At 37.7% G+C, this 22655-nt stretch overlaps 1 protein-coding gene across 3 annotated transcripts in view; it reads left to right on the top strand.

Moving 5' to 3' along the window:
- The first annotated feature begins 27 nt into the window (after positions 1 to 27).
- The window catches only part of APPL1 (adaptor protein, phosphotyrosine interacting with PH domain and leucine zipper 1), a 34132-nt gene continuing 11504 nt past the window's right edge, over positions 28 to 22655 (top strand). For 2 of the 3 annotated variants that reach the window (XM_090283988.1, XM_090283986.1), the window contains exons 1-11: positions 28 to 126; positions 6008 to 6106; positions 7616 to 7675; positions 8203 to 8274; positions 12504 to 12591; positions 14560 to 14601; positions 15173 to 15231; positions 18595 to 18741; positions 19595 to 19677; positions 20407 to 20565; positions 21240 to 21428. In XM_090283988.1, the coding sequence (XP_090140114.1) occupies positions 73 to 126; positions 6008 to 6106; positions 7616 to 7675; positions 8203 to 8274; positions 12504 to 12591; positions 14560 to 14601; positions 15173 to 15231; positions 18595 to 18741; positions 19595 to 19677; positions 20407 to 20565; positions 21240 to 21428 (1052 nt within the window). In that variant the 5' untranslated portion in view covers positions 28 to 72. The remainder of the gene's footprint in view (positions 127 to 6007; positions 6107 to 7615; positions 7676 to 8202; positions 8275 to 12503; positions 12592 to 14559; positions 14602 to 15172; positions 15232 to 18594; positions 18742 to 19594; positions 19678 to 20406; positions 20566 to 21239; positions 21429 to 22655) is intronic. The other variant, XM_090283987.1, reaches the window with a different exon arrangement.

The following is a 22655-nucleotide window of genomic DNA, read 5'->3' as shown; positions in this document are numbered from 1 at the left end:
AGAGAGGGTGGGTCGGGGTGGGGAGCTGTGGGCGGCCTCCGCGACTCCTGCCGCTGCCCTCCCTTCGCCACGATGCCGGGGATCGACAAGCTGCCTATCGAGGAGACGCTAGAGGACAGCCCGCAGGTGAGGAGCGGGCGGCGGCGGACAGCTAGGGAAGGAGCAGGGCGGTCCGACCCCAGGCCTGACATCACCGTGGCCGCAGGTGCCCTCCCCGGCCCAGGTGGGCGCCGCCGCCCTGTGCCCCAGCCCGCGGCGGGTGCGCCCAGAGTCGCCGAGGCTGGGCCGCCGCCCGCGGCTCGCGTGGGCCCGCGCTACTAGGCCGAGAGCCGCGCGCAGGGTCTGGGACATCGGCGATCGCCTTCGCTGGTGGGCCCGGCGGTCACGTACGTGCGCGGGCCTTTTTTTTTTTTTTAAATACGAAAGGTGCGTTTTTATCGCCGTGATGTGAGGTGATAAATCCCGATCCTGCAATTTTCTCCCCAAAAACCTCTTCGGAGAATTTCCAGAAGGAGAAAAAAACCCGGTTGACTTATTTGGTGATTTCTGAGCAAGCTAGGGAAAGGAGATGGATAGTTTTTCTTGGGGAGATGTTGAAAGACTTCACTGGACCGTGTAGAGAGTCGTCGGGGAAGCCCGTCTTGGTTCCGGAGCCTCCCCGCCGTGTGTGCCCAGTGGTCGTGGCCGTGACTGTAGCCACTGTCACTGGAACCGCACGGCGTATGACGGCTTCACGGCTGTGGTGCCGCTCCTTGCAGACTTGGCCCTAATAAGCTCATCAAAATAAAAGCTCTGTGTTTTGTGCGTTGAGGATGATGCTGATGTGATTGCTTTAGCTTAAGACAATCTAGGAAAACAACCATTTGTTACATTTTTAGTACTGAAGAATGAAATCAGCTATATTAAAAACGTGGTAGGGGCTGTAACTGACGTAGAGAAACTTCATCTTTAAGTCTGTCTTACACAATAATTTTATTAAGACCACGTTGATGGTTGGTTACCACTTAGAATGAAGGAAATGTTCTGAAATGTTCATTTAGAACTATAATTGCATGTATTTCATGTGTCTTGGCAGTTTAATATGGCATCAAAAGAACAGGAAGAAGGGGTTAGATCCCTTTTCCCTGGGTGGCACGTCTGCCATGGGTTTTGTGCCAAATTGAAATTGGGCTCTGATTGTGGAACTGATTTTTTTTTTTTTTTTTTCATGCTGAAAGTTATCTTCACAGACTAGTTGCCTGCTGGTAATTTACAGCACTCTTATCAGCCTATACTGATACAAAGAGAAGCCCACATCTTGGCTTATTTGATCGCTAGAATAGCCAGTTCAAATTATTAATTTCTGCAGTGTAAGGTTATGTTAAATTTATTTCAGACATTTTGCAAAAAAATTCTGGGATGTATTGGTCAGGTGCATTTTGTCCTTTTACTTTTTTTAATTATCTGAGACTCAACAGGTTGCCTTACCATTTTACCTGCCTTGATTGTCGTAGCCCATAAAGATGATACTCCGCTCCAGATGGGTTATACAGTGCCCTAGCCATGACTTGTGAGGAGGATGTAATCCCTTGACTCATTTCTTGAACTTTTCACAGTTAGTTTATAATCTGAGCATTAGTTCTCTCTCTCTCTCTCTTTTTTTTTTTTTTACAAAAATGTGCTATATTAGTTTCAGCTTTACAGTAATTTTTAATGAAACATTCATATTGATATTTCAATTTCTAGAAGTAATATCAATAGTTTTTAGCTAGATAACATTTATTTGGGAAAATAAGTTGGGGACAACTGGGATTTGGAAAGGAAAGACACTTGGGAGTAATTCTTAGGGAGAACATGTGGCAGAATGGAAAGCCCTGGATATGGGGATTCAGGATATAAGGGTTTTAATCTTCACTGTCACTTAGTCCCTTGTGCTTTAGGGCAAATCACTCAACTTCTCTGAACCACAGCTGTTACAGATAGTAAATGTTTTTATTTTTGTACCTGGTTATAAAAATAATATTTACTTCAGAAAAATTGGAAGCACAGAAAGAAAAGCAGTTATGTGCCATGTACCCAGCAACAAACCTTGTTAACAGCTTTCTTTTTTCTAAATTTTTCTTCTTACACATTTTAATGTAATTGAGATAATATTGAGCATACAAATTTTTGGCTTTAACATTATAGCTTAAGTGTCTTTACATATTATTACGTTCTGAATAAAAGGATTTAAAGGCTGCACATTTACTTAACTGACTTAACAGTTGTTCTTTTGGACATTTAGAGTTCTTTTCCCAAATTTTGCTTTTATATATAGAGTTGAGATTTATGCTTTTGGGCATAAATCTTTGTTTTCATGTGGACTGTTTAGGATAGAGTCTGAGAAGCCAAGGAACAAATAGTATGAAAACTTTTAAAGCTCCTGATATGTTTTTATTAGATCATTTGGTCCTAATAATTTTTAAATAGCCTGCCAGTTGTCATGTAAAAAAAAGTTAGAGCCAAGGAGTCATGAAAGACTATCCTGAATTACAGTTATTCTTTTCTTAGTTTTGATTTATAGTAACTATTAAATTAGGGAGGAACCTGCAAGTTCAAATCCAGCAGGTCAAACATAAACCCTTTTAGAATTATCATGCCCAAACCACAGCATTCTGCAAAAGATCATCTATTGAGGCAAAAAAATCTTAGGACTACACTAAATGCCTTGTCTATCCTCGTATATTGTTTTAAAAATCAGAAACAAAATGAAACCTTCTAATTAGTGAGAACAGATGTGATCTTTAAAAAATAATTGATTTTATACATAAATATCTTATTAATGATTATTCATGCATTCTAGAACTGTGAAGACAAACTCTAATCACAAATGGTGCTTCTTTCTTTGGCATAATATGAAGTAATCATAGATTACAACACACTTTTTTCTCACATTTTTGCATCTTTGTTATCTAGTGTAGTGTCCCTTACAGCTGATGATGTTTTACTTGTAATTGCCTGCCAATGTACACACTTGGTTGTTCCTCCTAGTGGCTTGACTGGCCAAGTGCAACCCCTCAATGTTCAACAAGAAATCAAATTAACAACAACTTGAAGCATTATCAGTCCTGTCTGTGGTTTGAAAGTATTCCTTTGCCACCAATGATATGAAGCAAGTGCCGCCATCAAAACATGCTGAGCCCTGGCCAGGTGGCTCAGTTGATTCTAGCATCATCCCCATATGACAAGGTTGCAGGTTCAGTCTTCAGACAGGACACATACAAGAATCAACTAATGAATGCATAACTAAGTGGAACAACAAATAAATGTGTCTCTCTCTCCCTCCTTCCCACCCTCCCTCCCTCTCAAATTAATAAATAAAAATTTAAAAATATTGCAGAATGGGTATCTGATGGCAATGGTTTGTAAGAAAAGACAGGATGGGGCAAAAGTAGGTTTACAATTTTTCTTTTGGAGGATAAATAATACAATAATTAATAAATAATACAAGGATAAACCATTCTGCGTACTCACAACTGTAAACTTACTTTGCTCCACTCTGTATTGGGGATAAAAGTGAAGTGCTTCTAAGAAATATTTGTAATCTCATGGCACCGAATAATACTGGATGAGAAGACATGGATATTGATAACTCTTATGTCAAAAAGTGACTCACAGGAGTTAAACTCTGAAGACATTTTGGGATTATATTAAATTAATGCTGCTTGTGTTTTCCTTTTTATGTTTATATGGGCATTACATATAAAATAATGCCTAACAGTATGTCTTGATGCTTTTCTTTTTACAACTTAAAATAGAACTTTGAGAGGTGCTAGTAGGGCACTAGAGATAGGAAATAAAAAGATACTGTCAGATCTAAATCTGGGGCATGGGGAATTAGAGGATGGAGAACATGGACTTCGTATACTGGCATAATGATTTCGTACTTAAAAAAATTCACTTAGCTTCCTCTTCTGAAAATGGGAAGCTAAGGAATAAGTTGATTTTTTAAAGCCAGCTTTTTTAAAATGGATTTTTTTTTAGAGAGAGGGAGAAACATCAGTATGTTGTCCCACTTATTTATGCATTCATTGGTTGATTCTTGTATGTTCCCTGACCGGGGATCAAACCAGCAACCCTGGCATATCAGGAAGATGCTCCAACCATCTGAGCTACTTTTCCAGGGCCTAAAACCTAGCCCTTAAGGTTGAGGGATTAATTAACTATTTGTAGAACAAAATAACAAGGTCTTTTTTTAGATTTTAAGCTTCAGTTATGGTAATAGATTTTGGTATTTTAATTCTACCCTGCCTTTGAGATATAAAAAGGTGAGTATACTTTGCCTTGATATGTTGTTTCCTTATCTCTCATCCTTTTTTATTGACAGTTTTAATATTTACCTACATGTTTTCCCCCTTAAAATGAATATAATATTTACATGCTCATTGAAAAAAAAGCCTAACAATGTAGAAGCCTATAAAGAAGAAAAATAATAACCCCAAATTTTGCACTCAGAAAAACATAATGTTTTATTTTTTATTAAATATTTTATTATTGTTCTATTACAGTTGTCCCAATTTTTCCCCCTTTGCTCTCCTTGGCCCAGCTCCCCCCGCCCCTCCAGTCAGTCTCCACCCTGTTGTCCTTGTCCATGGGGCATTCATACATGTTGCTTGACTAGTCCCTTCCCCTTCTTTCCACCTTTATCTCCCCCTCCCCCCACTCCCCTCTGATTGCTGTCAGTCTGTTACTTCTTTCCATGCCTCTAGTTCTGTTTTGCTCTTTTGCTTGTTTTGTTCATTAGTTTCCTGTATTAGGTGAGATCATATGGTATTTGTCTTTCACTGCCTGGCTTATTTCACTTAGCATAATATTCTCCAGTTCCATCCATGCTGGCATGAAAGGTAGTTCTTTCTTTCTTTCTGCTGCGTAGTGTTCCATTGTGTAAATGTACCACAGTTTTTTGAGCCACTTATCCACTGGTGGGCACTTAGGCTGTTCCCAGCACTTGGCTATTGTAAATAGCACTGCTATGAACATAGGGTGCATAAGTTCTTTTGAATTGATGTTTCAGGGTTCTTGGGATATGTTCCCATCAGTGGAATTGCTGGGTCAAAAGGCGGTTCCATTTTTAGTTTTTTGAGGAAATTGCATACTGTTTTCCACAGTGACTGCACCAGTCTGCATTCCCACCAACAGTGCAGTAGGGTCCCCTTTTCCCCACATCCTCACCAGCACTTGTTTGTTGAGTTAATGATGTCGATTCTGAAAGGTGTGAGGTGGTATCTCATTGTGGTTTTAATTTGCATCTCTGATGGCTAGTGATGTTGAGCATTTTTTCCATATGTCTATGGACCATCTGTATGTCCTCCCAGGAGAAGTGTCTGTTCAGGTCCATAGTTAACGTTTTATAGGCCATGTTGGAGAGGGGCACTATGATATTATTTTTGGATTAGGATGGAGAGGGGTTTGGCACTCCTGGAAGATACCACAGAGAAAAAGAAATAATCATACTGAGCTATCCCTAAATAAGACATTTAAAATATTTAGACATGGACTACTGTTAATCTAGCCTTGAACATTTCTGTTGATTTTAATTACAGACTTCATAAAAGTATATTTTTGTTGTTCCTTCTAAAGTTCGGCCCTGACTGGTGTGGCTCAGTGGATTGAGCGCCGGCCTGTGAACCAAAGGGTCACTGGTTTGATTCCCATTCAGGGCACATGCCTGGGTTGCAGCAAGGTCCTCAGTTGATGTTTCTCTTCCTCTCATTCTCCCTCCCTTTCCCTCTCTCTAAAAATAAAATAAATTTTAAAATCTTTTTAAAAAAGTTTGTATGATGTATTTGGAAAATCCCCCTGTTTTAATGAAGTGAAATTGAGAACAAAGAATTCAAACATCTTAGCAGTACTATCAAAAGAGATAGAATAGATTAAAACTCAGATTAATTAGAGCTCTAATATTCTAGGATTTTTCCTTCCTTTAGGAAAAAAATTCCATTTGGTTATATAATCGTTAATATAAACTTATTGCTTTTATTTTATACAGACAAGGTCTTTACTGGGTGTATTTGAAGAAGATGCTACAGCTATTTCCAACTATATGAACCAATTGTATCAAGCTATGCATCGGATTTATGATGCACAGGTAAAAAGTTAAAGGCTGACTCAATGCTTTTTAAAAATGAATCTTTAGTCCTGGCTCAGTTGGTTGGAGCGTCATCCTGTGCACCAGGGGTTGAGGGTTCAATTCCCAGTCAGGGCACATGCCTAGTTTGCAGGTTGATCCCATCGGGGCACAGTCAGTGCATGTATGGGAGGCTGCTGATTGATGTTTCTCTTTCACATTGATGTCTCTCTTTCTCTGTCTCTCTGTCCCCCCCCTCCCCCGCTACCCCGCTCTCTCTAAAATGAATGAACATATTTATATTAAGAAAAAAAAATATCTTTAAGCCCACGAGGACAGAGATAAGCATCTGTCAGGTGCCTAGCCCTGACCCAGGCTCATAGTAATAAATACTTGTTGAACAGATGAATGAACATTAAGTATTTTGTATTACAGAGCTCACATTTCAATTACTAATGTATAGTTCGTAGTACTACAGAAGTTATGAAGATTAAAGCATCCAGCCCTTCCTCCTCAAACCCAGTAAAGACTTTCTTAATTGAAATTTACTAATAATGACCTTTGCCTAAAATTTGTCTGAAAACCCCATGTTGTCACCTATTTTCCCTAACCATGCTTTTAAGCTTACAGAATATTTCCTGCCCTTTTTGAGCAGAGGATTTGAAAGTAGTTTTCCTTTATCTCTTTAGTAGGTGATAAAAATTGGATGTAGCTGTGGGGCACAGGAGATGAATTTAAGAAAATAGAAATGACCAGATTTTTTTGTTGAACAGGAATAAGATTTGAGGCTTTGTTTATGAAACTTAATTATAAGCCTTAACTACAACCTGGCTTCTATAATAAACTTTCTTTAGGATTAATTAAGTATACTCATTTTTTTCCCCTTCTGATTTTCTCTTCTTTCTGGACTCACATTTTCATTATGTACTTAAAAGTTGTCGTGATGGTTGTTTACTTTTTTCCTTCTGCTTGCGCTCTCAAGATCTGATTTCTGACCACAGATTGAGATGTAAAAGAAAAATTTTTTTTCATATTATAGTCATCACTAAAAAAAAACCCTTTAAATTAAAAAAAGTATTTCCTTCATATGACTCTGTTGCTATATTTTATGACTGGGTGGACCACATTTTGGGTCTGTGTAATTACATGCTTATAATAGTCTAGTATCTGCATTTAGAGAGAGGGATAATAAGTTGTCAATATAGAATCTCTTAAAATTTTGCTAAGATATGTACAGTTTAGCTTTAAAACTTTAGCAATATTTAATTTAATGCTTAGTTGTATTAGTTAAAAACAGGCACACGCTGGGAACACTGCTGAGTTCCTTGATAGTGTATATTTCATGGTTTGAGTATCCCTTTAAAGCGCTTTAATGATAATTTCCTTTCCCTTGATTTAGTGAGGGGTTTAGAGAATATGTTGTACAGTGTTTATGTTAAGTGATAAGTAAAAGTGGTGTAGGTATCTTCAACTAGAACTTTTTTTCTTATCAGTAATGTTGTGTTAATTTGAATTAATCTTTTTTTATAGAATGAGTTAAGTGCAGCAACACACCTGACTTCAAAACTTTTAAAAGAATATGAAAAACAGGTACTACATGTATATGAAAGTTTTAAAAGCATAATTTAAAATATGCAATGATACAGTATCTGTATATTTAAGCAGAATTTCTCATCAAGGATCTTAAGCTTTTTTGAACTCACAAAAATTAATTTTCACATGCCATTGAAATTCCATTATAGCACATATATCTAATTTTAATGACTTAATGTTAGATACAGAGGTTATCTAATTTATTTCTCTTCTTTTTACAAGTGAAGAAATTGAGACTTGCTTAAGTTACACAGCTGGTTATTGGACGACTTAGAGCTAAACACCAAATCTCTGAACTCCTAGTATGGTGTGCATTTCTATATACCATGTTAATTGGTTGCTTAGCAACATTTTAGTTATTGTTTACTAATTATATGAATTATACTATTTTATTAAAATATTTTTAGAGATTATTCAAAAATTTAGAAATTTTCTGAAGTTATTTAAAAATGTAAATTATAGTGTCATTCACAGATGACATAGAGCATTGACCCTTTACTTCATACCTGTTTCTCATCTTTCAGCGTTTTCCATTGGGAGGTGATGATGAAGTTATGAGCTCTACTTTGCAACAGTTTTCAAAAGTTATAGATGAGGTAAGTGCTTATTTTATTTTGCATGAATAAGTGGGCTTATAATTAAGTTACTCAAGTTGTTTAGCTTTTATTGGGAATTTATTATTATGATTATATGAGTCAGTTTCTGTTAATTAAAGATTACTACTCTTCTTTTTACTTTTTTATTTTAATTTTTCATTTTTTAAACTATATTTTATTGATTATGTTGTTACAGTAGTTACAGTTTTTCCCCTTTGCACCCCTCTACCCAGTATCCCCCTTCCCTCCAGCAATCCTACCCCCCTTAGTTCATGTCCATGGGTTGTGCATATAAGTCCTTTGGCGTCACCCTTTCCTATATTATTCTTAACTTCCCTGTATCTATTTTGTACCAACTGATTAGGCTTCTTAATCCCTGCACCATATCCCCATTTCTCCCCCCCCCCCCGCACCTCCCTCCCAGCTGAAAACCCTCTAAATGATCCCTATACCTATGATTCTGTTCCTATTCTGGTTTGCTTAGTTGGATTTTGTTTTTATTTTTTAGATTCAGTTGTCGATAGTTGTGAGTTTGTTGTCATTTTAGTGTTCATAGATTTGATCTTCTTTTTCTTAAGTAAGTCCCTTTGACATTTCATATAATAATGTCTTGGTGATGATGAGCTCCTTTAGCTTTACCTTGTCTGGGAAGCACTTCATCTGCACTTCCATTCCAAATGATAGCTTTGTTGGATAGAGTAGTCCTGGTTGCAGGTTGCCTTTCATCACATTGAATACTGCTTACCAGTCCCTTCCTGCCTGCAAAGTGTCCTCTGAGAAATCAGCTGATAGTCCTATAAGCACCCACTTGTAGGCAACTCTCCACCTCTCTCTTGCTGCCCCCGGGACTCTCTCTTTTTCTTTCATCTTTGGCATCTCAGTCATGATGCATCCTGGTGTGGTCCCCTCAGGGTCCAGCTCGCCCAGGACCCTCCACGCTTCCGGGACCTGTATGTCCATCTCTTTCGCAAAATGTGGGAAATTTTCCTCTTTTTTTTTTTCAATTCTTGCTTCCTCATTCTGCACTGGTTGACTGTTTTTTTCTTCCTTATGTTCCAAATCATTGATTTGAACCTCGGTTTCCTTCCTTTCACCATTGGTTTTGTGTGGATTTTCCTTCGTTTCACTTAGCATAGCCTTTACTTCTTCTCTTATGCGTTTCCTGTACTCAAGTATATCTGGCAAGCCTGTGAGCATCTTTATCACCAGTGTTTTGAATTCTGCATCTGTTAGGTTGTCTATCTCCTCATCTGTTAGGTTGGCTATCTCCTCGTTGCTAATTCTCCCACTGGAACCTTGATCCGTTTCCCCCTTTGGGCCACACTTCTCTGTCTCCTCATTCTGACAGGTTCCTGTGTTTGTTTGCCTCCGTGTTCCAAGTAGAGCTGTGGCTCCTGTTACGTTTAAGGGGCAGAGCCTTAGGGATTCGTCAGTATAGGGAGACCTGTTTCACCACGTTGTGGTGCTGTGTGGGGGAGAAGGGTTCAAGAGGGAATAATGCTGCTCGCCCAGCACTCGCCCCTTTTCCAGGCACCTCTCCCACTTCCACACCACACTGGTACCCCTCTAGCTGCTGCCCTGGCTGTTGTTCCCAGAGTGGGTGGGTCTGGGGATGCTCTAGGACCGTAGGGGCCCCCCAATGAAGTGGACCCTGCTGAGAGACTGGCAGTTTCTGCCTCCGCCCCAACCCCTACTGGTTTGCACAGTCAGACACTATGAGGTTTGATCCTCCCCGGTGCTGGGACTGTGAGCTGCGAGGGCTGGTGAGGAGCTGGGAATGCTCCCCAGGTGTGCCTCCTGACCCTTTAAAATGTGTGACTGTGCTTTCTGCTGGCTGCTGCTGCTGCTGCCGCCACCACACCATGTCCTCTCCGTCCCGGCTCTGCCCCTCCTACATGTCTGGATGAGTATTTCTCCTTTATATCTTTGTTTGCTGGACTTCCATGCAGTTTGATTTTCTCGAACTTCTGGTTGTTTCTAGTTTTGAGGTAGTTGTATTTCTTCTTAGTTGTGGAGGGAAATGCAGCGTGTCTGTCTGTGCCTCCATCTTGGCCAGAAGTCAGATTACTGCTCTTTAAGGAAGACCTTATTTCCACATCTTGGTGGTTGTCTTGTAAAAACAATACTTTCTTTGTCTGATTAAAACAGATTCTTTTCAAACAGTAAACTTACAGATTTGCTCTCCTAGTCTATGTAACAGTCAGTCTTTCATTGTCTTACTCAATGTATGCAGGGAGAAAAGTTGAACTGTGGTCTAAACCTAGGCTCTTTATGGTTTATCTTTTTTGCTATCAGGCAACATTTTAACCATTCAGTTCATTAATCCTTCCATTCCAGACAGCCAATATCAACCTTTAATTTCTCTAGCCTCAGAACAAATCACTAAAAAAAAGACTTTTAAGTTAGGAGGAAGAAAGGTGGTGAGAAATGTGTAGAGTCTATAACTGTTCTCTACTAGTTCAGTGAAAGCTCTTCTTTTCACATGCACCATTAGATAGTTCTGTCTTTTCTAGTCTCATAACTGGAAAAGTAATTTTTGAAATATTTTAATAATTCATTGTAGCAAAATATTCTCCCAGCAGATCAATATAAAGAAATATTTATTGGAGGTGGAATTTTTTTATTGTGGTAAAATATACATAACATAAACTTTATCACTGGTGACATTTAGTACATTCACAGTGTTGTGCAACCATCAGCGCTGATGTTTAGAACACTTTTATCATCATCCCAAAGGAAACCCTGTGCCCATTAAGCCGTCACTTCCTACTCCTCCCTCCCCTCAGCTCTGGCAACTATAAATCTGCTTTCTGTTTGTATGGATTTGCCCATTTTGAATATTTCATATAAATGGACTCATACAGTTTGTGGATGTTTATGTCTGTCTTTCATGTAACAAAATGTTTTCAAGGTTCATCCATATTGTAGCATGTATCAGATTTCATTCTTTTTTGGCTAAACAAAATTCCATTGTATGAATATATTACATTTTATTTATCCATTTATCAGTTGATGAACATTTGGGTCATTTTCCAGCTTTTGACTAATGCAAATAGTATTGCAATGAGCATTCATGTACAAGTTTTGGGGTTATTTATTTATTTTTGAACACCAATTTTCAGTTCTTTTGAGTACACGCCTGGAGTGGGATTGCTGGGTTATATGGCACTTCTATGTTTAACTTTTTGAGGTGTCACCAGACTGTTTTCCACAGCTTTGCACAATTTTACATTCCCACCAGGAATGTAAGAGAGTTCCAGTTTCTCCACATTCTCACCAACACTTGTTATTTTCATTTTGTTTTTATTGTAGCCATAGAACTGGGTGTGAAGTGGAATCTCATCATAGTTTTGATGTGCATTTTCTTGATGACTGATGATATTGAGCATCTTTTCTTGTGCTTATTGGCCATTTATATACCTTTGATGAAGTGTCTATTCATACCTTTGCCCATTTTTTAATTAGGTTATTTGTCTTTTATTACTGAGTTTAAGAATTCTTTATTCTAGATTCAAGTTCCTTATTAGATATGTGATTGGCAAATATTTTCTCCCATTCTGTGGATTGTCTTTCCATTTTTAAAAGAGATTTTATTTTTTTTTTAGGGAGAAGGGAAGGGAGGGAGAAAGAGAGGGAGAGAAACATCAATTAGTTGCCCTTTACATGCTCCCAACCTGGGACCTGGCCTGCAATCTAGGCATGTACCCCTTACCATGACTTGAACTGGAGACCCTTCAGTTTGCAGGCTGGTGTTCAACCCACTGAGCCACACCAGCCAGGTCTGAATTGTTTTTTCACTTTTATTGATTGATTGATTTTAGAGGGAGAGAGAGAGAGAGAGAAACATTGATTTGTTCTACTTATTTGCCCCAACCGGAAATCAAACTGCAACCTTGGCTCATTGGGATGATGCTCTAACGAACTGTGCTACCTGGCCAGGGCCTTACTTTTTGATAGTATCCTTTGGTGCACAGAAGTTTCAATTTTGATGAAGTTCAGTTTATATTTTCTTTTGTTGCTTGTGCTTTTGGTGTCATATCTAAGATATCACTGCCAAATACTGTGTTTTCTTCTAAGAGTTTTAAATAGAATTTTTTGACTGTATATTTTTAATTATATCACAATTTTAATGTTCTCTTATTAACACCTTTTTACTAGATTTTATTTAATTTACATAACACTGGTTAAATGTTTCTGTTATTTGTCTTTTTCTGTTTTTCTTTTACTAGCTTAGCTCTTGCCATGCAGTACTCTCAACGCAGCTTGCTGATGCCATGATGTTTCCCATTACCCAGTTTAAAGAAAGAGATCTGAAAGGTATTGATGTCAAACTTCTGTTTACTTTAATTAGCTGTCAGAAGATCAGTGCCTATAAAATGCATATTACTCTACCTTAACCATTTCTGAATACAGCTTGTGCCACTTTTACTTTAATTAGTCACTAAACAGCTACAGGAGCTCCTGCTAGGTGTTAAACTAGATACTGAGGAATACTGGTATAAGTAAGATGTCACTTCACTTGAGAAAGTCTAGGGAAGGATATGAAATGGTTAAACAGATAATTACCATACTGTCTCATAGTTGGGAATGAGCGAGATGTTGTGAGGGATCAGAGGTGGCTGTCAGAAAGGCTTTATCAGGGGTGCGACATGAGCATTGAACAATGAAGAGGAGTTTGCCAGGAGAGAAGAGTCATTATTTTGTTAGAGGGACTAGGAAGCACAAAAATATGGATTGTAGAAATACATGGCTTGTTTTGAGAATGATAAGAGCGTGGCTGCAATATTGAATGTGTTGGGCATGGCAGGAGACAAATCTAGAAATAGATTAGCTGGGACTAGATTATGCTAAAGATGTTTAACTTGAGTTCATAAGCAAAGAGAAGTTAATGGAGGTCTTTAAGAAGTAGAGAGACACAATCCTTTTGTTTTCAGAAGGTCGAATAGAGTGGATTTGGGAGAATGGATAGGAAATGGTGAGAATCCAGTGTGGTGTGACCAAGGCCTGAATGAGACAGTCACACAGAAAACGGAGATGTGTTTATGGACCGGAGTGGCAGGAGGTCAGAGGACTGGCACATCTATCAGCCCAGCTCTTTGTGTTTTTTTTTTTTTCTTTTTACCCCATTTAGCATTTATATATATCGGCAGCCGTCCGTCTCGAGAGACGATGGTGTAGCTTCTTAAGAGTCTATCTGCACCGCCGAGAATGGTTGTGCAGTCCGACTCGGGAGTGACACGGTATCTGTCTCCTCCCGTGTTGAATCGACATCTTGCGATGACGCTGGAGTGTCCTCTCCAGTGAAGCTGAAGCTACAGAGCCTGGGCAGGGTGATATGGAGGGTCTGCTGTTGCCCATGCAGCAGACCCCCCTCTCTTCGCAGCTGAAGGGTCCAAGGGAAAGACAGAGTCAATACAGCTTGGCTTCAGGTGCGCCGCAGGAGTTGCCGGTGTTGACTACAACGTCAAACCGCCTTAGGGACTCCGGCTCCGGATTTTCTGTCGGGGTTTACTCCCTTAGCCTTTCCCCTGAAGAGGTATGCCGCAAGGCAGCGGAGGTTTTTTGGAGTCAGAGTTTTCCTTCTCTGATGTGCCCTGACTGGAAGATCGAACCAGCGACACTTAGCTCGAAGGCCGACGCTCAATCCACTGAGCCAAACCACCCATTTAGCATTATTCAGTGATAAAATGAGAGTTTTACAGAATTGGCTTTGCTTTCCCATAAGTTACAATCTTATAAAATTAAACACTTATAAAATATGTAGATAGAATAAAACATTGAACTAATTAATCAGTGGATGGTAAAATACTTAAATTGGAATGAAGACAAATGTATTTTAGAGATGGAGTTATATTTGTGGTGGTAATCCTTAAGAATGGTCATTTCAGGGTCAAGAAACAAGATCTCTTCTCAATAGATAGGGACTGAATGTCATGATCTTACTAATAAAATCTTTGTTTCTCATTCAGCATTTGAACTTATTGGAGTCTATCAAAAATGAATTAAGCTAGATTCTGGTACTAAGAATATTTGCATATCTTAGAATTTACAGGTGTGTCAATGTTTGTTTTGTGTCATATTACTAATTTGTGGTGTAACTGTTGCTAATGATAGTAAATGTTCCATTGACTAGCTGAAATACAGAATAGCTTTTTCACTTTGAATGTTGAAGGATGATTTATTATTTGGCGTTTTTGTAGCTTAAATGGCAGTTACTGTTTTCTAAACAAAATTTAAGATATTTCATAAATATGCTACACTGAAATTATTCTTGAACTTTTCCAGAAATACTGACATTAAAGGAAGTGTTTCAGATTGCCAGTAATGGTAAGCTCTTAATACTTTACACAATTATTTTTTTTAATAATGCATTTTTTTTAAATCAACACAAATCTATGGCCAGATTCTATGCAATAGTTGAAAAAAAATGAACCTAATTAAAAGTTTAAATGGGCGTTATTTAAATCAGCATTGTTATTTAAGTTGCACTGTTTACACTACAGAAAAATTTAAAGGAAAATTAAATCAAATCTTGTGATTTGCTATGTTCATAATACCTAAAGAGGTAATATAATATTTTCCCTGCCTTGTTTTCCTATGTATTCCAATTTTTATTCAATGAGCATTTGCTATTTTTTGTATTAAAAATACTAATATAAACTTATAGTAAATTACACTTTCCTTTGAATTAAATGTTATTACCAAGTTAATAAGTAGAAACATACTTTAGGGGAAATTTGGATAGGGGAAAATTTGACTGGAATGATCATATGGTGAGGATTTCTTATCTTGCTTTAGTACATTTATTGAAAGCTACACATATAAAGACCATTTAAAGTATTACTAAGTTTTGCAAAGTACTGTTTTATTATTGTTAATATTCATTTCTGTTTTCTAGATCATGATACTGCAATTAACAGATATAGCCGGTTGTCAAAAAAAAGAGAGAATGACAAGGTATGGTACATGCTTAATTAACTCCTTCGGTATCACAGTTAACAACTATTTCATTAGGTGGTCTAGTTTTTTCTTTTTAAAAACAGTAGCCAGCACTTATTTTGTATGTTTTGCTGTATTGCCCTTAGTTTGTTTTTTTTAATTTTTATTTATTTTTAGAGAAGAAGGGGAGGTGGGGAAGGAAGAGGAAGATAGATTTGTTGTTCCACTTATTTATGCATTCATCGATTGTTTCTTGTGTGTGCTCTGACCAGAGATTGAACCCTCAACCTTGGTGTATTGTGGTGATGCGCTAACCAACTGAGCTACCTGACCAGGGCTGCCCTTAATCTTTTTTCCTAATTATTTCAAAGCATTTCTGATAATTGTTAATTGTCAGACGATTAGCGATTGTCTCTTTAAACAAAATACTTTTTTTAATTTTTTTATTTTGGTTTTTCAATTACAGTTGTCCCCTTTTCCACCAATTTCTCTCCCCCACCCAACCCACCCCCTCTCCCGCAATCATATCCCTCCCCGTTGTCCATGTCCATGAGTCATTTATATGGGTTCTTTGACTAAACCCTTCCCTTACTTATCCCCCTTCTCTCCCTCTCCTCTCCCCCCTATTGACTGCTATTCTGCTCTTTGTTCTATTTAGTTCCTTTGTTTGTGTTGTTCTTTAGTTTCCTGTATTAGGTGATATCATATGGTATTTTTCTTTCTTTGCCTGGCTTATTTCACTAAGCATAATTCTCTCTAGTTCCATCCATGTTGTTGCAAATGGCAGGAGTTCCTTCTTTCTTTCTGCTACATAGTATTCCATTGTGTAAATGTACCACAGTTTTTTGATCCACTCATCTACAGATGGGCACCTAGGTTGTTTCCAGCTCTTAGCTATTATAAACAGTGCTGCAATGAACATAGGGGCGCATACGTTCTTTTGAATTGGTGTTTCAAGATTCTTCGGGTATAATCCTAGTAGTGGAGTCGCTGGTTCAAAAGGCAGTTCCATTTTTAATCTTTTGAGGTAATTCCATACTGTTCTCCATAGTGGCTGCACCAGTCCGCATTCCCACCAACAGTGCAGTAGGGTTCCCGTTTCTCCACATCCTCGCCAGCACTTGTTTGTTGATTTGTTGATGATGGCCATTCTGACTGGTGTGGAATGGTATCTCATTGTGGTTTTTATTTGCATCTCCCTGATGGCTAATGATGTTGAGCATTTTTTCATGTGTCTATGGACCTTCTGTATGTCCTCTTCGGAGAAGTGTTTGTTCAGGTCCTTTGCCCATTTTTTAATTGGGTTGTTTGTTTTCTTGATGTTGAGTTGTATAAGCTCTTTATATATTTTGGAAATCAGTCCCCTGTCTGTGATGTCATTGGCAAATATGTTTTCCCATATGGTTGGTTTCCTTTTCATCTTGCTGATGTTTTCTTTTGCTGAGCAGAAACTCTTTAGTTTGATGTAATCCCATTTATTTATTTTTTCCTTTATTTCTCTTGCTTTAGGAGATGTATCGTGATGAAATTGTTACGTGAGATATCTGATATTTTCTTGCCTATGTTTTCCTCTAGGACTTTTATGGTGTCACAGCTTACATTTAAGTCTTTCATCCATCTTGAGTTTATTCTCGTGTGTGGTGTAAGTTGGTGGTCTAGTTTCATTTTTTTGCAGGTCCCTATCCAGTTCTCCCAGCACCATTTGTTAAAGAGGCTCTTCTCACTCCATTTTATGTTCCTTCTTCCTTTATCAAATATTAGTTGACCATAGCGTCCTGGAGTGGTCCCCTCAGGGTCCAGCTCGCCCGGGACCCTCCATGCTTCCTGAACCTGTATGTCAATCTTCTTGGCAAAATGTGGGAAGTTTTCCTCATTTTTTTCAATTCTTGCTTCCTCATTTTGCACTGGTTGACTGTTTTTTTCTTCCTTATGTTCCAAATCATTGATTTGAACCTCGATTTCCTTCCTTTCACCATTGGTTTTGTGTGGATTTTCCTTCGTTTCACTTAGCATAGCCTTCACTTCTTCTCTTATGCATTTGCCGTACTCAAGCATATCTGTCAAGCCTGTGAGCATTTTTATCACCAGTGTTTTGAATTCTCCGTCTGTTAGGTTTTCTATATTTTCATCTGTGAGGTTGGCTATCTCCTCATCGCTTCGTTCTCTCACTGGAACCTTGATCTGTTCCCCCTTTTGGGCCATACTTCTTTGTTTCCCCATTCTGACAGGCTCCTGTGTTTGCCTTCGTATCCCTGGTAGAGCTGTCACTCCTGTTACATTGTAAGGGGCGGAGCCTTAGGGATTCGTCAGTGTAGGGCAACCTGTTTCACCACGTTGTGGCGCTGTCTGTGGGGGAGGAGTCCGAGAGGGAACAGTGCTGCCTGTCCAGCACTCGCCCCTTTTCCAGGCACCTCTCCCACTTTCACACTGCACTGGTGCCCCTCCAGCTGCTGCCCAGGCTGTTGTTCCCAGAGTGGGTGGGTCTGCAGATGTTCTTGGACCATGGGGGCCCTTTAAACAAGCGGACTCTGCTGAGAGACCTGCAGTTTCTGCCTCCACCCCAACCCCCACTGGTTTGCACAGTCAGAAACAATGAGGCTTGATTTTCCTCGGTGCTGGGACTGTGAGGTCCGATGAGGAGCTGGGAACGCCCCCCAGGTGTCCCTCCTGACTTTTTAAAACATGTGACTACGCTTTCTGCCGGCCTGCCACTGTTGCCTCTGCTGCCGCCACCACACCTTGTTCTCTCTGCCCTGGCTCCACCCCTCCTACCTGTCTGGATGAGTATTTCTTCTTTATATCTTTGTTTGCTGGACTTCCATGTAGTTTGATTTTCTGGAACTTCTGGTTGTTTCTAGTTTTGAGGTAGTTGTATTCCTTCTCCGTTGTGGAGGGAGACGCAGCATGTCTCTCTACGCCTCCATCTTGGCTGGAAGTCTGTTTTTTTTGTTTGTTTGTTTAAGATTTTATTTAGTCTTAGGAAGGGAGGGAGGAAGTGAGGGAGAGAAACATCAATGTAAGAGAGAGACATCAATCACTTCCCTCTTGCACACCCCCAACTGGGACCTGGCCTGTAACCCAGGCATGTGCCCTGACTGGGAATCGAACCGGTGACCTTTTTGTTCATGGTCCGGCACTCAGTCCACTGAGCCACACCAGCTAGAGCCAGAATTCTGCTATTAATGTATTTTAAAATGAAGTGGTTGGTAATAAAACAGGAAAACTATCTTAGCCAATATTTTACAGGATTTCTAATACCTAAGAAAATAGAAATATATGCACAGTTGCTGGTGATGTACATTTTTCCTTTTGTAGGCACTTTTTAACAGCCACTACTTCAAAATTCAGTAAATAATAGTATTTTTAATCTTTTACTTAAAGGTGAAGTATGAGGTAACAGAAGATGTCTACACTTCCAGAAAAAAACAACACCAGACCATGATGCATTATTTTTGTGCATTGAATACTCTTCAGTACAAGAAGAAAATAGCATTGTTAGAACCTCTAATTGGGTACATGCAAGCTCAGGTGAGTGCTACACTGTGTTTTGGATTGTAACTTCCCTATAATCTTTATATTAAAGTATGATATTTATATTAAATATAAGGATATTATATTACAAACTAAGACCAAAATACAATTTTGTCTCATGTTTTAAAAAGTAAAATGTCATTAGAATGTTATTTTTAGGAAATTAGGGAGAATGGTTTCCTTTGTAGATGAAGATTTTAAATATTTTATGGTAAGTGAAACCATTTATCTTGTATTTGGAACAGGAAGCTAAATGCATGGTGGAGTTCCACCTGTTGATGGAGCATCCACTAACTCTTGCTTCATAATAGATCTGTTAGACAAGTTTGAGTTTGTTTTATGTTGCTTGTATACTTCCTGAGTTAAAAATACTGATGAACTCTGAAGTGTCTCAAGAGGTGTGCATCAGAAAGGGGGCTAGAAAATTAAATCTGGATAATATAAGATGAGATGGCAGCCCCCTAAAAATGAGAATTTAAAGAAATTTAAATATTTCTTCAAGTGTGAGTATTATTATTCCTCAGATATAAAACTTTTTGCATTAAACATGAAATAGTTTATCCATATGACTTACTTGAAATGTTCTAAAATTTATTTTCTAGTTTAAAAGAATTGCTTACCATATACATATATTAATATGTAAAAGGATATACAGTGAAATAAGTTAGTTTCTCAGTGGCCTCATGCCCAATAGAAGTTATTGTAAACTGCAACCTGTTTTTATACAGATGGAAATAATCTTTTTTACTTGCCCATGTATCTGGGAATTTATTTCTATGATTCACTTAAAGTGCTTTGTGTATGTGCTCGTTTCTGTTCAACCTCCCACTCTCACACCCTCTTGCCTCAGATAAGTTTCTTTAAGATGGGTTCTGAAAACCTCAATGAACAACTGGAAGAATTCTTAACTAATATTGGAACAAGTGTACAGAAGTAAGTATTTTCTTCCTTAAAATTGAAAATGAAGTTATGCAAACGATAAGTTAACAGTTAATTGTCATAATCTAAAAATACTTACCATTTAATTTTCTGAGGGGCTGTTTGTCCTGTCATGAGAGTGTTTCTCGCATGTCTCATGGATACTTCTTGTATTTTTCACACTTTTGTTCCACAGAATCTGAACTCTGAATTTCATAACAGTGTCAAATCTGATGGTATTTATTGATTCTAAACTAGGTTTTATGTGTGAATAAAAAAGACACATAAAAATAATTATCCATAAGTGAATTATCTTCATAATTACCTGAATGGTGGGAGATAGATAGGAGATTACTGAATAAATCTTGTTTTCCAAGCCATGAAAGCTTAGAGAGAGAAAGCAGTTCTAATCAAGTTCAGAAGTCTGAGCAGTGATGTGGTCAACCTGAGGTATAGAGGGAGATGAAAATTATTGTTGTATTAAATGCACGGGACAGAACAGTTTGAAAATTTCTCTCAAGTCAGGCATTGCATGTGGCTTCGTTAGTTTTTGAATTTAGTATTGCTCCCAGAATAAGTTTTAAATAAAGTGTAAAGCTATTTTATAACATGTTCATGTTACTTTAACCACCCATACCATTGTTGGTCTTTAAGAAAATATATACAAAAGAAATAATAAACATGATTGGTAAGGAGGCCTTTGTCTGTTGTGGTTGGTAGTAAATAACCTGCTCTCTGTGTTAGTGTTCGCAGGGAAATGGACAATGATGTCGAGACCATGCAGCAGACAATAGAGGATTTGGAAGTAGCCAGTGACCCTTTATATGTGCCTGACCCAGATCCCATGAAATTTCCTGTTAATCGAAACTTAACCCGAAAGGCTGGATATCTTAATGCTAGGAAGTAAGAAAACTATTGTTATTTTCATTTAAGTAGCAAGTGAATATAATATATAATTGATATTGTTTGCCAAATTGTTTTGAGTTTACTAATGGTTAATCTTTTTAGTTAGTGATATTAATATTAATGTGAACTTTTTGACCTATGGGGCACATGAATAATTTTCAAAAGTTAACAAATTGTTTAGATATTTGTTGAATAATTTAGGGTTATTTTAAAAAAGTGAAACCAGTTTGAGTTTAAATAAATCTACCATAACATGAATGCTATTAAATGTTTTTTAACATACTTTAAAATACATGTAATTACACCATCAATTCAGATTTTCATTTTTATCTGAAGATAGGATAAAGCAAGTTAACTCTAGTAGTAAAATAAATTCTTTTGTTTTGAATTTACACCCTTGAAAAATTGAACTGTATGTTATGGAGCATCATCATGACAGCTGCAATTTGATAATTTCAGCCTTGTTTTTGAAATATATACACACACAAATACCTAAGTGGTCAGCCTACATGAATTTATTTTAGAGATGAAAAACTGATATTTATATTTTCTAGGCACCTGTTGCCTTTTTGCAAACTGGTTCTTTGTGATGTGCTTTATCTTGTGTCTGCCTTACGATGAAATTTCATGTGTGTTGTTATTAAAGAGTGAATGTACTTTTATTCATTTAGTAAAACGGGCTTGGTGTCATCTACCTGGGACAGACAGTTTTACTTCACTCAAGGGGGAAACTTAATGAGTCAGGCTCGTGGAGACGTAGCAGGAGGCTTGGCCATGGATATAGACAACTGTTCAGTAATGGCTGTGGACTGTGAAGACAGGCGGTACTGTTTTCAGATCACTTCTTTTGATGGAAAAAAGTAAGTATTTTTCCTAGTATTAATAAAGTCTGTAATATTTTAAACTACTGAAAGGATTTCATTCAGACATTTTATAGATATTTTAGGCTTATTATTTCTTAAGATTATACTCTTATAGAAATGAGTTGAACTTTCCTTCCTGGCCTGATTAAATGATGCCTTAATATTTTAAGATTATCAAGCATGGTCATATGATAAAGACCTGTGATTTCATGTTGAGACTGGTCACTGAAAATCCTGCATGGTGTGGGGAAGGCAACACAAATTAGTGGAAAAAGCTTCAAACTTAGGGACAGAAAGTTCAGATTCTGGACCCACTACTTACTGTGTGGTCTTAGACAAGTTACATAACCTCTCTGAGCTGTATTTTTGTACATGTAAAGTTGGGAGGGAGGTCATAATCCCTACTTTATAAATTATTCAGGAAAAATCAAAACCTACCATATGTAAAGTGCCTAAAATGTATTAATACTAGGTACTAACAGTAATGTTATTTTTAGATGTTAATTAAATATTTCTGATCAAATTATTGGGTCCATTAATGTTTATATTCTTTTTAAAAATTTTCTGTTATTTTTGCATAAAATGAGAACCCATAGAACAAATTTTTGAAAAGCACAGAAAAATATAAAAAGAAGTATGGAAAAAAAAAACTATAATCTCACTAACCAGAGCAGCAATTAACTTCTTGGTCTGTTGCCTTACAGTTTTTACTTTAATTATAGTTTTTAAATAGTTGAGGAAATACTATATATGTAATTTGGATCTGCATTCACTTATTAAAAACATTTTATAATGGCTACATTATAATCCACTTAAGGATATACATCATAATTTAAAATTTTTCCTGCCCTGGCTGGTATGACTCAGTGGATTGAGTGCCAGCCTGTGGACTGAAAGGTTGCAAGTTTGATTTCCCTGTCAGGGCACATACCTGGGTTGTGGGCCAGGTCCTCGGTTGGGTGCAAAGAAGAGGCAACCAACTGATGTTTCTTTCCCTCTCTCCCTCCCCTCCCCTCTCTCTGAAAATAAATAAAATCTTAACAATTTTTTTTCCTAATGACAAATGCTTTAAGTTATCTGCAATTTTTTTCTACTTAATTTAAAAATATTGTTTTTGATATTTCTTTTTGTTCAGAGCATCTCAAAATTCCCTGAAAGTCATTTCCCCCCTGTATTTATGTACATTAAGATGTTACATCTTTTATCAAAATGGTGGTTTAATTT

The sequence above is a fragment of the Furipterus horrens genome, unplaced genomic scaffold (assembly GCF_987537825.1).
Source record: "Furipterus horrens unplaced genomic scaffold, mFurHor1.1.pri manual_scaffold_7, whole genome shotgun sequence".
NCBI classification, from domain to species: Eukaryota; Metazoa; Chordata; class Mammalia; order Chiroptera; family Furipteridae; genus Furipterus; species Furipterus horrens.
Note: the sequence above shows the minus strand (reverse complement) of the source record. Positions and strands in the feature narration are given on the sequence as shown.